A 14,930-nucleotide genomic window follows, 5' to 3' on the forward strand; every position below is an offset into this window, starting at 1 on the left:
TAACATAGTTATCGTATAAAGCTGTAGGTAGATGAGTACATTACCTTAAGTTATAAATACTTACAACGATACTAAGTTACAGTGAGAGTCGCTAACGGAAATATCCAAAAGTCCTCCAAAAAATATGTATTCAGGATTCGCCGAAAAGGATGGAGAGATGTCAACAAGTAGTAAGTAAATATTCAAACAGTTATTTGTACATACTATATTTGGCAAAGATGTTAGAACAGTGAGTGCTGCATTGCATGGGCCGCGGGCCGCGCAGGGTTGGCCGCGGGCAGAAATGTGCTAGTTGAAAGGTAAACACACAATCTACTTCATATCACTACGACTCTAATACATTCATAAGTTTAAACTTTAATGAACAAAGAAGGTACATTACTAATATGCACTTATTTGTCTGTTTGTTTGTTTGTTTATACTCGACTAGTGAGTGAACGCGAGCCCTAATAGCATTAGGTATACCAGTTCGTGATATTCAAAACATGTTTCTTAATTCTCATATGAAGGTAACTCGCAATTGAATATCCGTGGGTAATAAACGATAAGTTAGGGTATGCTGTGGTTTTAAAGTTTCCTACAGTTATTCTCTCGTTCGACTCTAAAGCTAAGTCTGCATAGTCCACGCTTTCATTGGCCGGAGTTGGTTGTAGTAAGCAGAATAGGTAATCGATGTCAGGCATATATTAGCCCAACTTACGGTAAGTGAAGCGAGTAAGCGGCAGATTTTAATGCTGCAAGGCTGCAACTGATGGAGGCACAGGGCTCGTCTCACTCATTATTCTCTACCTTACAATTTACATTACGCACTCACCTTACACTCGGATGGTAAGTACCTACGCCTTTATCACTAACAAATTGCTTTCGAATTTATAACAACGCTTTGTTGTTTATAATCACTTGGCGCTTAAATTTAAAATTTAAATTACTCGTCATAAGTTCACAAGTTTTACACGTAATTTATTTCTTACTGTTTCAAAATTGTACACGTGCAAAAACTGTTAAAATATGATCTCTAACTGTGGCCTCGCCAAGCGTTTTTTACTTATTATTCGGTAACTTTAATATATAATGGGGCTGTAAAAACCCAAAAACGCGTAATATATGTGCCAAAAATTTTACATTGTCCCAATGCAAATGTAACGTTAATGGGGCGCAACTCTTAAAAACCTAACAATTATTGATCAACAATAACAGTAAACTTGTAACTTCTAGTGTCGAAATAATTCAATGACTGTTAATAATAGGTATGCAGTAGTTGTAAATAGAATAAATGGTTTACGATGTTTAATAGGGTTTTTGTCACTAGTACTAAGAATATTAAATATCCATAACGGAGTTAGTGTAATAGTGCGTGCTCCCCCGTCATTCAAGGCCATATTTCATGTCGCGCCACAACACGAGACATGACGACGAGATATCCATTGCGTTTAATATTCTTGTGCTATACAATAATTAAGTCACAGTGAAATATATCGCAGCCCAAGGAATTACTTACCCATTGCGACGCCGGCCATAACCGGCGTGGATTCAGCTTTGCGCTGACCGTCCGCTGTCGAAACTATCCACTCTCAAGTTAAACATCGAACTCTGATCGGTGACTACAAAATCGTCCATCTATTATGATAATCATAATATGTAGCCAATGACAATAAACACAAATATACCTACTATGAGGTCTATGAGGTCGAAGTTATGTATATCTAATAATAAGTAAAGAATACATGTAATAGCAATATTGACTTAGAAAGTACATAGTCTACAGATAAATTATTTGCTGTACCTTTGAAAAAATGTCGGCTGACAAGCCTTACTTCATCGCTCTCGCACGGATAAATTTAAGCGTGCTAAAAAGACGCTAAATAAATCATGAACTTATTAAAACTCACTACTTCGCTGTCAGTGCAGTCGAGGCGAAAAAAAAGTAATGCAAGGTAATCATCTACTGAGAGCTTTTAATTTGCCAAAACGAGTTGTCGAGGTAATATGGTGAGGAGAGGTGGTGGCAGGGGCCCAGGGGGAGTCAGCTGCCGCCTCCTAGAAAATAACATTTGTAACTAAATATTATGCCCCTCCCCCTCCCCTAATATCAACTGCCCCTGAGTCTATACTTTAATTTCTGCTGTTATATATTACCTATTTTAGAATAAAAGAGAAGTTCCTTCCTCATATAGAATTACGCGAAGAACCGAATGAAAACATGTACAGAGAGAGTGCTTGGCTAGTGGCTATAATATAGAAAATAGAAAGTTGCAGGCGACGCAAGCTGCGACCGCTTGCACACGGTTGCCCTAACATCAAACTACAAAACTTTTTCGGTAATAAATCATATCAAAATATTAATCTCACAGATTATCATTATTAATACATTACAATGTTGTTATTATTCTGCTAAGTGTCCAATACACTTGTTTTAGATTTTTATATACCTAATGTTGAGCAGAATACAATTTAAGTAAGTATGTTAATAATTATCGATATCACACGTCAAACTGAAAGTAAATTCAAATTAACGCCTCGCTCTTTGCCCGTTGTTCATATTGGCAAATACTATTTCTAGTGAACATCCGCCGTATCTTATGGGTCTTTAAAATTTAGGACATTTGTAGTCGGTCAAGTATTAATAAGTAAATAAATGATATATCTATTAGGTGGATGTGCTTTGCTCGGTGCTACGGGGATATGGGAAAGGCGAAGGTAGGTATCCAACGACACGGCGGTGCGGTGTTGCGCAGGTAGCTCTAAGTAAATGTGAAGTCCGGCGAGAGGATGACCGTGGATTAATCGCCCCCCAGCGACAGCGCCTGCACGATGCGCGGGTCTGCCTTGCTGCCCTCGCGGAACTCCTCGAGCGTCAGCCGGTCGTCGTGGTTCTTGTCCATCTGGTCGAAGATCTTGTCCACGCGTTTTTGTGGCGTGTTCTCGTCCTCCGCCTGAGGCGTCTGTCCCTGCAAACGTAACGGCACGTAGTCTTAACACTATTTTCTCAAACTTGCAATGTAATAATAATAAGAATAGAATATTTTTTATTGACAATAGAAAACAATTTGCAGGCACATGGATACAGTGGATCCCAAACTAGGCTATGCCTGTGACTTGGGGTCCTAGAATGCAGTTGACATTAAAGAATATTACACCTATCCTATTTAAATTTGAATAATTAAGACTACAAAACTATACTACTATAAAAGGAAAAGTTAATTTAAGAAGAGATTAATTAAAATAAGAGGAAACTTACAGCTAATAACGACTAATAAATTTACAAATTAAAGTCGGTGAGTGAGTATGTGTGAGAGTGCGTGTGTGTGGGTGTGTTTGTATATAAGGGTGTGAACGAGAGAGGGAGGATGGGAGGAGAAGGAGGAGAGGATGGGAGTATCAAATATAAATGTTTCTTAAGAAACGTTCAGTCTCGTGATAGTTCCAGTCCAAGCATGCTCTAGTCACGACAATTTTTACTTCCCTTTCAGTCATTTTTTGGAGGTCAACTATCTTGCAGAACTTGTTGTAAAGGAACGGTTTTAGGTAGGAACTGAAACGTCTACAGAAACTAGTCTTTGTGGGCATTAATGGCATCCTAAAACAACGATTTCTGTAATAAAAATATGATGATGATGATTGTTTCATGTTATAATGTGATAAGTTATTCAGTGTTTGATTATTTTTGCGCTATGCTGCACGGTTTAGGAGATACAGCTCTATAAATATTTCTTTTTTTTTCAGCAGGAAAAGTTATTTAGTCATGCAGACTAAACAAATCTCGGCGAGAGACGGGGTTGCCGGCGGCTTATCCCTATCTGTCCTCGCTACGCTCGGCTGTCTATATCTACACCCTATAGCCTGACACCCTTCGTTTCCCGACTTTCCCGGCCTCTATAGTAATATATTATTCCATCCTAACATAAATATCACTAAGAATAAGTAGAATAGTACATTACTATGATTACTAGAGGCCGTGAGGTTGCCGGTCGAATAGAATGGATAGTTATGAGGCTGGCAACCCCTTTTCACGCCGAGGTATATAAATAGTGCTTTTCTCAAATATGCAATTAAATATAGTTGGTCAAGCAACTCTTGTCAGTAGAAAAGGTGAAAATCAAATTTTCTATGGGGCGATAACCCTTCGCGCCTACATTTTTTTAAATTTGTCGCCTTTTTCTACTGACAAGATTTGCTTGACCAACTATAAATAAGTAACATACATTTAAAAAAAACGTACAACCGAATTTGAGATTTGGGAGTCGGTTAAAAAAACTCCACGAAATCAGTTTTATATATAGTGTTGACAATTTTATAGTTACTTTCAGTTCTTTAAAATATGCCACAAAAACTGTTTCTGATTAACTGTAGGCATTTTTCATAGTTTTTCAAAATGAATTTGCTATAAGCCATACTATTATGTACTTCGCCTTTAGCTTGGCGGCAGCAAGTTATTTAAAGTCAATGAGGGCTACCGTTTTTGTGCTCACCAGTTGATAGCGCTCATTCTGCTTACGATGCCAATTCCAACTCCTACGATTACTATTAATATTAATTGAATTCACATTAATAGTACATTACGATACAAGTGCGAAAAATAGGAAATTCGAAACGAGGGGCGTTAAATTAAAACACGACCGAAGGTAGTGTTTAAAATCGACACGAGTTGCTAATTACCTATTCGCATTCGCAAAATAACTAAATCAACAACGCACAATAAATTTAAAATAACAATTTAAAAAAAAATACCTACGCGTGTTTGAGTAGACATTTTTACCGCTAACATTTAGATGAAATATTTTAAATGTTTATTTGTGTAGTTAAATTTGTTATTTAAAAATAATTGAATTTTGTTATAAATGTCTTATTTATTATGCTCAATCGATTTAATATAAATAAAACTGCAAAATATAGCAAACATCGTTTATTGTTTTTTTTATATGTATAGGCGTAGTGGCAGAATGTCATTATACTCATTACGACCCATGAAGCAAATAGTTTTTTAATACAGTTGCTCAAAAAGTGCTACTTTTCGTGGCTGTTTAGCGTGCGGAAAGTTGGTTTTTGCGAACTAGTGTTTTTATTTTTCCAATTTTTACTTGTTCGAATTCATGAGTACTTATTGATGAGTGTTAATATTAGTTTCTTTTAAACGTCGTAATTAACATAAAAACCTACTGTTAATGTAAGAATACAAAAAAAATTTGCATATTTCATATTTTATTACTTACCTCTTCATCATTATAAGTATTATAACACGTTTATTTTTTAATGTTGAAAAACCGTTCTTAATAAAGTTGTCTGAATGGAACGGAACGCCTGTCAAAGAAGAGGCGTATTTTCTTACTGCAAGAATGTTTTAAGTTTCCAAAGGCAACATTCGATATTGTTTTTATAAATATACGATACACAAATAATCGTAAATAACGATATTTAGGTAATAATAGTACAATGTTTTAATATTTACAATTGTTTCTGTCTTATAGAACCATGCATTTGAAAAAAAAACTCATTGAAGTGGGTTCAATAATAATAACAAAATCTATTCTAGTCGAATAAAAGCTAGAAAAACACCTCTTCATAATGTCAATGTCAATGATGTCACAGAATGAATAATATAAAAGTTTCGAATTCCATTTCTTGCTTGCTTTTGTTGCTTTTCTTATTTTTTCGCAACTGTATTAAAAAACGTCGTTCGATACACGTGCGGAAATGTCATTCTTTACTCGTCCTGAGTCTTGCCACGAGCCGTAGGCTCGGTACTCGTGAAGTAATGACATACTTTCCGCACTAGCATCGAAATGTACTATTTTTTTAAATGGCTGAGTGCCATGATGCTGTGTCACAAATATCTGTGAAATGGAATGCAATTTTGTATTGAATTTTCATTAAAGACCTCTGGTCTAGCCGCGCCTGAAACGTGACACTTTGTAGCCTATTTGAAGCCAAGATAGTATTATAAGCTAGTTCAAACACTGCTAACGTACCACCATCTGATAGATCGCGTCGACTATATTGTACATTTCGTCTCGCGTAATGTATCCGTCGTTGTCGACATCGTATAGACGGAAGGCCCCTGGAAATATAATTATTATTACATATACCTGCTATGCATTGTGTCACAATCACAGACTTCCCGAGCGGATTGTGCCAGTCTTCACTTAGTAAACAACATTAATTAATATGATTCTAACGAGCCCAAATTCGAAGAGATAAGTTGTTTTGTTTAAGGTATTACAGGATTCCTATGGATATATTCCGCTTCAACAGACATATTAATAAAGATCGAACTTTTAAGGGTACAATTTTCGACTCATAACAGAACCCTAAAAATGAAAGATGAAATTTAGTGTGTTTAGTAAGTACAGTACTAAGTATAGTAAGATAGTGATAAGAGAGTGAAGTAGGGAAGTAAGTTACTTACAATGTAATTTTTCATCTAGATTTCCACGTGACGTGACTGATAACGCTCTTATAAATTCCTCAAACTCGATTGATCCGTCCTGCAACAAATACATATAAATTGAGTCAAGAAGCTACTGAAACTGCTACACATAAAACACAGCACACAGCAGCAGCGGAAAGTATGTCATTACTTCACGAGCACCGAGATATAAGACTCGGGACGAGTGAAGAATGACATAACCGCACGTGTATCGAACGACGTTTTTTAATGCAGTTGCGAGAAAATAAGAAAGCAACAAGTAAGGAATGGAATTCGAAACTTTTATATTATCAATTCTGTGACACTGACATCATTGACATTGACATGCTGAAGAGGTGTTCGACTAGAATAGATTTTGTTATTATTATTGAACCCACTTCAATGAATGTTTTTTTTTCAATTGCATGTTCTATATGACAGAAACAATTGTAAATATGAAAACATTGTACTATTATTACCTAAATATCGTTAATTACGATTATTTTGTGTATAGTATATTTATAAAAACAATATCGAATGTTGCCTTTGGAAACTTAAAACATTCTTGCAGTAAGAAAATACGCCTCTTCTTTGACAGACGTTCCGTTCCATTCAGACAACTTATTAAGAACGGTTTTTCAACATTAAAAAATAAACGTGTTTATAATACTTATAATGATGAAGAGGTAAGTAATAAAATATGAAATATGCATATTTTTCGTATTCTTTCATTAACAGTAGGTTTTTATGTTGATTACGACGTTTAAAGGAAACTAATATTAACACTCATCAATAAGTAGTCATGAATTGGAAAAAGTAAAAATTTAAAAAAATTGGAAAAGTTAAAAGCACTAGTTCGCGAAAACCAACTTTCCGCACGCTAAACAGCCACGAAAAGTAGCACTTTTTGAGCAACTGTATTAAAAAACATGTTCTAACATTCTTGACAACATACCTACCAAAAACAACTAACGCAATTTAGTCGGGTTTATTGTTATCCGCCAAGCTTTGGTGGATAACAATGAACCCAAATAAATACATAATACCCACGCTCGAAAAATATTACCCTCCTTCTGATGCAGTCAGGTAAAAATACATTCCAGTAGGATATTCAGTCACTTGGTATGTATTTTTAACCGACTTCAAGATTTCAAAAGGAGGTTCTCAATTCGGTTGTATGTTTTTTTTAAATGTTTGTTACTCCATAACTCCGTCATTTCTAGACCGATTTTGAAAATTCTTTTTTTGATTGTAAGTAAATACATACAGATTGGTCCCGTTTATGTCAAGCTCGAGTTCTGATGATGGGATCCAAGAGGAATCGAGGGAACTCCTCAAATATGAAAGGCATACATATAGTGATTTATGTATTTTTATCAACAAATCCAGCATTTCTATTTTAAAAACTGACATTTGAGAAGTGGAACTGCTGATGATGATCAGAATGGAACTCTTTAATGACGCATAGTTTACGTTTGGCGATTTGTCCTCTTCTTAAAGTTTGTTAAGCAATTTAAGTTTTTAAGACATGTTTTTGTCAAGCTCGAGTTCTGATGATGTGAACCACGAGGAACCGAGGGAACTCCTCAAATGTGAAAGGCATACATATAGTGATTTTTATATTTTCATCAACAAATCCAGCATTTACATTTAAAAAAGTGACATTTGATGAAGTGGAACTGCTGATGATGATCAGAATGGAACTCTTCAATGACACATAGTTCACGTTTGACGATTTGTTCTCTTCCTTATGGACCCAGACCCAAACTTGGACCCGGACCCGGGTCTGGACATGTACCCCAACTCGGACCAGGACCCGGACCGAACTCTGACTCAAACTTGGACCGGGACAGCCTGACCCGGACTCGGATCCCGACCCAGACCTGGACCCGGAAATGCTACTAGAAAAGTGGGTTAGGTGAGTGGGTGTATTTAAACTGCGATTCTCACAGAACAGAACTGCTATCAGAAAAGTAGGATAGGTTAGGTTAGAGCTGTGGCCCTTACAGAAACGAAATGCTATCAGAAAAGTAGGTTAGGTTAGGTTAGAACTGCGACCCTTACAAAAACGAAATGCTACTAGAAAAGTGGGTGGTTTTACCTCCTTTTCTACATAATTAGGCAAAAGATGCTGTCTTTTTCATTTCATTGTCTGGAATCTAAGTGCAACATCAACAATAAGTGAACTTTCAGCGGCATCACCATAGTCGGTTTTTTTTTCTTAAAAATTATGGAATAATGCATTCAGTCATTTTCAATTTAGAGCAGTTCAAAGCAGGGATCGTTACCGGTATAACTTAAAATCAAAATATCACGTAGCATTCGAAATATTTCTTTGAAATTGTAGAATGGTATTTAGGTAAGGACAATGAGTTATCAGATCACCTAAATGAAATGGAAAAATATACATGAGCAACCAAGATACCGAAATTAAATACTGGTTGACCGAAGCGTAGCGAAGGTCTACGGTTTGACTCGCGCATTTTGCTTTTGTATGTCCGGATGTTCTCCTCTACAGGTCGCAATTCTCAACCGATTCTCGTTTAATTTTGTGACCAAATTGTATGACTAAATAGAATTTTTTGTCGATCCGGGTTTTGCAAATTTTTCAAAATGGCGGAGTCGTGATAGCTCGCGCCTAAACAAATAGTCGTATCGATATCATAACAATATTTTCTTTTTAAGATATGTTTACAGATTAAATTTCGAAAAATGCAGAAAGTTTCTACTGCTGGCTTTGGCGGTATTTAGATATTTAGTTTTTACTCGAGAATGAGTAGCTGAATTTCGTCAGCTTAGGTCAGCACTATCATGGCGTGTTTTGCAAACATTCGCTTTTTTCGTTTGCACCGGGTGGTCCCTGGTTCGATCCCCAGTAATTGTATGCTGCTACATAACTTTTTGTATTTTGTGTTTTACGCTTAAAGTAAAATTTCGTATTGTTTTTTTATTTGTTTTTTATTTTTCTATTTTGATATTAATTGATCAAGCGCGGGCTTAGCGTATTCGTTTCATTTTTACAAGCTTTTATTTAACTAGCCCTTAAAAATACGTTTTATTTTTGTTATTTTAATTTTCTAAAGTGTTTTGAACGGCGGAGGCATACATTTAGTTAGCTTTAAGTGGTCCTCTCCTTTTTCCGAATTTCATACAATTTTAATAACAGTTTTTCTTTTAAAATACGTAGATTTCTTGCACCATAAACTTTGAGGTTTATGTAGTATAGATTCGTTTGTCTTAGCGGGTGTATGGAGCCAATTATTCAATAATATTATTGAAAAATTCAATAAAAAATTGAGAAAATATTACTCAACGGTTGTTTGTGTAAGCAAAGATAGATATAACTCCGTAATAGATGGATACAGTCTAAGGAAAAAACGTGCCTCGAAAATCACGAAAATTTGATTCTCGATCAGATGGCGCCACTAGTTTTGGCCTACACTCGTATAGAGGGCGTTGACTGTTTCGTTTGTTATTTATAATTTTAACGCATACCAGTGAAAGAACATGGGTCAAAATCATATAAAAATAATTAATGCAAATAAAAAAATCATTTATCCATATTTAAATACATTGTATCGTATTTTTATAAATATTTATTTTTAGTTTTAAAGTGTGTCGACAGATGGCAGTGAATTTACTGGGGTTACAAAATTTACTATGACAGTACCGCTCTAGTATAAGTTACTCTATGGTGTAAGTGACCTTTACACTATACATGTCAAACAAGTTGTTTAATAATAACTAACAAAGATGTCACTTTAACACAGGTGGCCTAACTAAGTGGTACCTAATTTGTTCGACAGGTGGTGACATCGTCAGGTCGAAACGGGCCGATTTTTAGGGTTCCGTACCCAAGGGTAGAAACGAGACCTTATTACTAAGACTCCTCTGTCCGTCTGTCTGTCACCAGGCTGTATCTAATAAACCGAAATTTTCACAAATGATGTATTTCTGTCGTACGGAACCCTCGGTAGGCGAGTCCGACCCGCACTTGTGCGGTTTTTAGAGTTTCGTGCGCTTGATTTGGTGTGGCTCCCTTCGACATATCTCCACTACTAAGCATTTCAATACTTTTAGAAATTCAAAAATCAGCCAGGTATACAGGTTGGTTTGGGTCAGTGAGGACAGCTACCAGTTCCCGTGCTGCTACGCGAAAATGGTCTTAGAAAACCTTCCCTCAATTTCAAATAAATGCATTTTGGGGTTTACAGATTTTGGAAAAAAACATAGGTACCTACAGGATGCGAGAAAAAGGTCAGTTTTGACAAACTTTTTTTGACGTGAAAAGTAAGGTGCACGTCTTTAAAAACCCGTAGAGGGGCTCGGATCGAAAACCGATATTAACGAAAAAGTGTTATGGGGCGGTGGCGGTATATTATGAATGGTTTTGATATCAGTGTATCAACGAAAGTAGCCATTACTCGGAACTGCATGTGCTGCTGACATATATGGCGCTGATTCTGCGCTAGAAACGACGCATTCGGAGCTAAAATGACCCCTATTTGCAGTGTTTATTTAATAATTACTCATCTGTCCGTTAACCGATTTCGATACAATTGAGTTCATTTGATAGATATTTTTGAAATATTATAAAAATAAAATACGCGGTATTATAAAAAGCTGGAAAAACGTTAAAATGTGGCATTTTTACAGGAATATCACGACTGCGTTTGTTTGAGGCCACCGTGTGCGAAAAATGCGCTCTTACCTACAGGCTTTACAATATAGGGTCGGGTAAAGCCTGATATTCATGCGCGTGAAGCGCGCTCTTTAACATGGCTCCTGGGGCGCCTTTTATATTGTAAAGATTACATACAGGGCGCCTGTGGCGCGCTTCACACTGTAAGGTCGGGATAACCCGACATTCAAGCGTGCGAAGCGCGCTCTTTCACACAGACTTCACACTGTAGGGTGGGACGAAGTCCGACATTCAAGCGCGCCAAGCGCGCTTTTACACACAGGCTTTACACTGTAGGGTCGAGCGAAGCCCGACAATCAAAAGCGCGCCTTACGTAAAGGGCGCCTGCGGCGCCTTTTACACTGTAAAGATTAAGTACAGGGCGCCTGCGGCGACTTCTTCCCTTACCTACAACTTTTTCACTGTAGGTTAGGTAAAGCCCAAGAATGTTTAGATTAGCTACCCAAAATTTTTGTTCTCCAATAGCTTTTGTTCCATTCGCGTTTTTCTCCATTCTGCTTTTTAACCAGGCGTTAATTTTATATAACCGCCACCGCGCCATAATCGGTTTTCGATCCTTTAAAGACGTGCACCTTACGTTTCACGTCAAAAAAAAGTTTGTCAAAAATTACCTTTTTCTTGCATCCTGTAGGTAGCTATGTTTTTTCCAAAATCTGGAAACCCCAATCTTTATTAATTTGAAATTGAGGGAAGGTCTTTTAAGACCATTTTCGCGTAGCAGCACGGGATATGGTAGTTGCCCTCACTGACCCAAACCAACCTGTATACCTGGCTGATTTTTGAATTTCTAAAAGTATTGAAATGCTTAGTAATGGAGATATGTTGAAGGGAGCCACACGAAATCAAGCGCTCGAAACTCTAAAAACCACACAAGTGCGGGTCGGACTCGCCCACCGAGGGTTCCGTAGGTTTTAGTATTTGTTGTTATAGCGGCAACAGAAATACATCATTTGTGAAAATTTCAACTGTCTAGCTATCACGGTTCATTAGATAAAGCCTGGTGATAGACAGACGGACAGACGGACAGAAGAGTCGTAGTAGTAGTCCCGTTTTTACCCTTTGGGTACGGAACCCTGATACTCGGCCCGTTTCGACCTCACGATGTCACCACCTATCGAGTAAATTAGGTACTACTTAGTTAGGTCACCTGTGATAAAGTGACATCTTTGTTAGTTATTTAAACAACTTCACCATCTTGTTTAACATGGATAGTGTAAAGGTCACTCACACAAACAGGCGTTGAGTAACATTTTCTCAATTTTTTATTGAATTTTTTAATAATATTATTGAATAATTGGCTCCATAAACCCGCTCAGACAAACGAATCTATACTACATAAACCTCAAAGTTTATGGTGCAAGAAATGTACGTATTTTAAAAGAAAAACTGTAAATAAAGTTGTATGAAATTCGGAATAAGGAGAACCACTTAAAGCTAACTACATGTATGGCTCCGCCGTTCTGAACACTTTAGAAAATTTAATTAACAAAAATAAAACATATTTTTTAGTGCTAGTTAAATAAAAGCTTGTAAAAATGAAACGAATACGCTTAGCCCGCGCTTGATCAATCAACTTCAAAATAGAAAAATAAAAAACAAACAAAATAAACAATACGAAATTTAGGTGAAAAAAAAACAAAACACAAAAAGTTATGTAGCAGCATACAATTACTGGGGATCGAACCAGGGACCACCCGGTGCAAACGAAAAAAGCGAAGGTTTGCAAAACACGCCATGATAGTACTTACCTAAGCTGACGAAATTCAGCTACTCATTCTCGAGTAAAAACTAAATATCTAAATACCGCCAAAACCAGCAATACAAAATTTCGGCATTTTTCGACATTTAATCTGTAAACTTATCTCAAAAAGAAAATATTGTTATGATATCGACACGACTATTTGTTTAGGCGTGAGCTATCACGACTCCGCCATTTTGAAAATTTTCCAAAAACTGGATCGACAAAAAAATTATATTTAGTCATAGAATTTGTTCACAAAATTTCACGAGAATCGGTTGAGAATTGCGATCTGTAGAGGAGAACATCCGGACATACAAAAGCAAAATGCGCGAGTCAAACCGTAGACCTTCGCTACGCTTCGGTCAATAAGGAACTTCTGCTTACATTGTTTTCGTCGAACACTCGGAATACCAGCGAGGCAAATTTGCTCGGGTCACCTTGAGGGAAGAACTGCTTATAGATCTTGATGAAACCCTGGAAGACAACGAATATTTAATTAGGTTCATTATAATATTGCCTATTATACTTAAAATTTAATTTCTCGGGACTAACTGTCGACATGTTAATTTTTGGTTAATTATATTATGATACAGGTATTTATATTTTACATGGTTGATATTATGTTCTTTATGGACAAGGGTTCACGGAAAACAACATTTTATTCAAGCACTGTTCAAAAATGTCGGTGGTCTGTCCCCTTATTTGTGTGGTCTACTTTTTCTTTACCAAGACTAAGTTTAGTAGAATTTTCTACAGGCCTACCGCTTACTTGAGACAGCGCCCTAGGAAACTGTACCAGTGGAGCGACACTGATCCTTTCGGGCATTCTCGGCTCCGTTCGGCTCAGCATTGCAGTGCTACGAGCAATTATTAGGGTTGGCACAACTTGACGTCCCTTTGCGTGCACAAGCACGGATAAAATGAGAATTTTGACAACCCTAAATAGTCGAAAGGGATAGTGACATATATTAGAAAGGGACAGCATGAGGGAATTTTGACAAATCTCGCGTGTTAATACTTGATGTCGAACGATATGACAGTCGGCCTCCGACTTTAGTTTGTCTCTGAATAAAAATAAAATAACTACGGATGCGACCCCCGCGTGAAAATGTTTTATTTTAACGACATTTGACGTTCAGTTTATAATTTGTTTGGAAATATAACAATAGTTTGTTTTGTTCTTTAATAAACTAACTATAGCAAAAAAAATCGTGTAAAATGAGCGATAAAGATATTTTGGAGAGGCCAACTCATATCTGCGAGTTCCGCGAGAGAGCAACAATGCCCCAATGCCGGTTCCTGAATAAATTATAGAGGGTTAATAATATGTGTGCAGATGAAGCACTCTTTGTACCTATAACTGTATATAATTATGCATTAAAACACTCGTGTGATCCTTTTGTTTCATAAATGAAACTGATTTAATTCGTTTCATAAGTAAACCCCACACTCGTATTTTAATGCCTTTCATTACGTAGCACTCACTCACTGAAACTACTATTGTGCATGTATATTTAACTACTTATAGCATATGTAAACTGTCAAAATTTATTACCTGTTCGGTCAGCAATCCGTTCGGACAATCTTTCAGGAAACCTTTGTGCCTGAAACACCAATTATTTCAAATAAGTTTAAGCATTGTTTCGTTCAATTATAGGGTAGGTGTGTCAGATTTCGTCCACTTATAAGAGATGCCAACTTTAAAATGTGAAAAAAGGACCTTATAGTAGTAGGTACTCTTACTTAAATGTGTTATATTTGTTTGTATTGCTCATATTGTCTATTTTATGTTAATATTACTTGATCTAAATAATATTTGGGTTTATTTTATAAAAACAATAATTTTAGGTTCCGTCCAGATAGGAGTTAGTTTTCGACCACTGCATTATTGAGTTAAAAATCGATTATATATTACGTTTTTAGTTCTTATATTACACATAAATCATTTTTAGTTGGTTTTATAGCTTCTGCCCGCGACTTCGACCGCGTATAATGATTATTTTCTTGATAAACCTAACCTATATCCTTCCTTGGGACTCAAGATATTTACATACCAAATTCAACAATCCTTAATTGAAATCGGT

General features: G+C 36.5%; 1 protein-coding gene across 2 annotated transcripts in view; it reads right to left on the reverse strand.

The window, feature by feature from the left end:
- Window positions 1-2,088: 2,088 nt before the first annotated feature.
- Window positions 2,089-14,930, reverse strand: part of LOC134754436 (frequenin-2) — a 211,130-nt gene continuing 198,288 nt past the window's right edge. For both annotated transcript variants that reach the window (XM_063690761.1, XM_063690762.1), the window contains 5 exons: window positions 14,402-14,450; window positions 13,231-13,320; window positions 6,404-6,482; window positions 5,967-6,055; window positions 2,089-2,948 (listed from right to left, as the gene is read on the reverse strand). In XM_063690761.1, coding sequence (XP_063546831.1) covers window positions 2,781-2,948; window positions 5,967-6,055; window positions 6,404-6,482; window positions 13,231-13,320; window positions 14,402-14,450 — 475 coding nt within the window. In that variant the 3' untranslated portion in view covers window positions 2,089-2,780. The remainder of the gene's footprint in view (window positions 2,949-5,966; window positions 6,056-6,403; window positions 6,483-13,230; window positions 13,321-14,401; window positions 14,451-14,930) is intronic.

The sequence above is a fragment of the Cydia strobilella genome, chromosome Z, assembly GCF_947568885.1.
Source record: "Cydia strobilella chromosome Z, ilCydStro3.1, whole genome shotgun sequence".
Taxonomy (NCBI): Eukaryota; Metazoa; Arthropoda; class Insecta; order Lepidoptera; family Tortricidae; genus Cydia; species Cydia strobilella.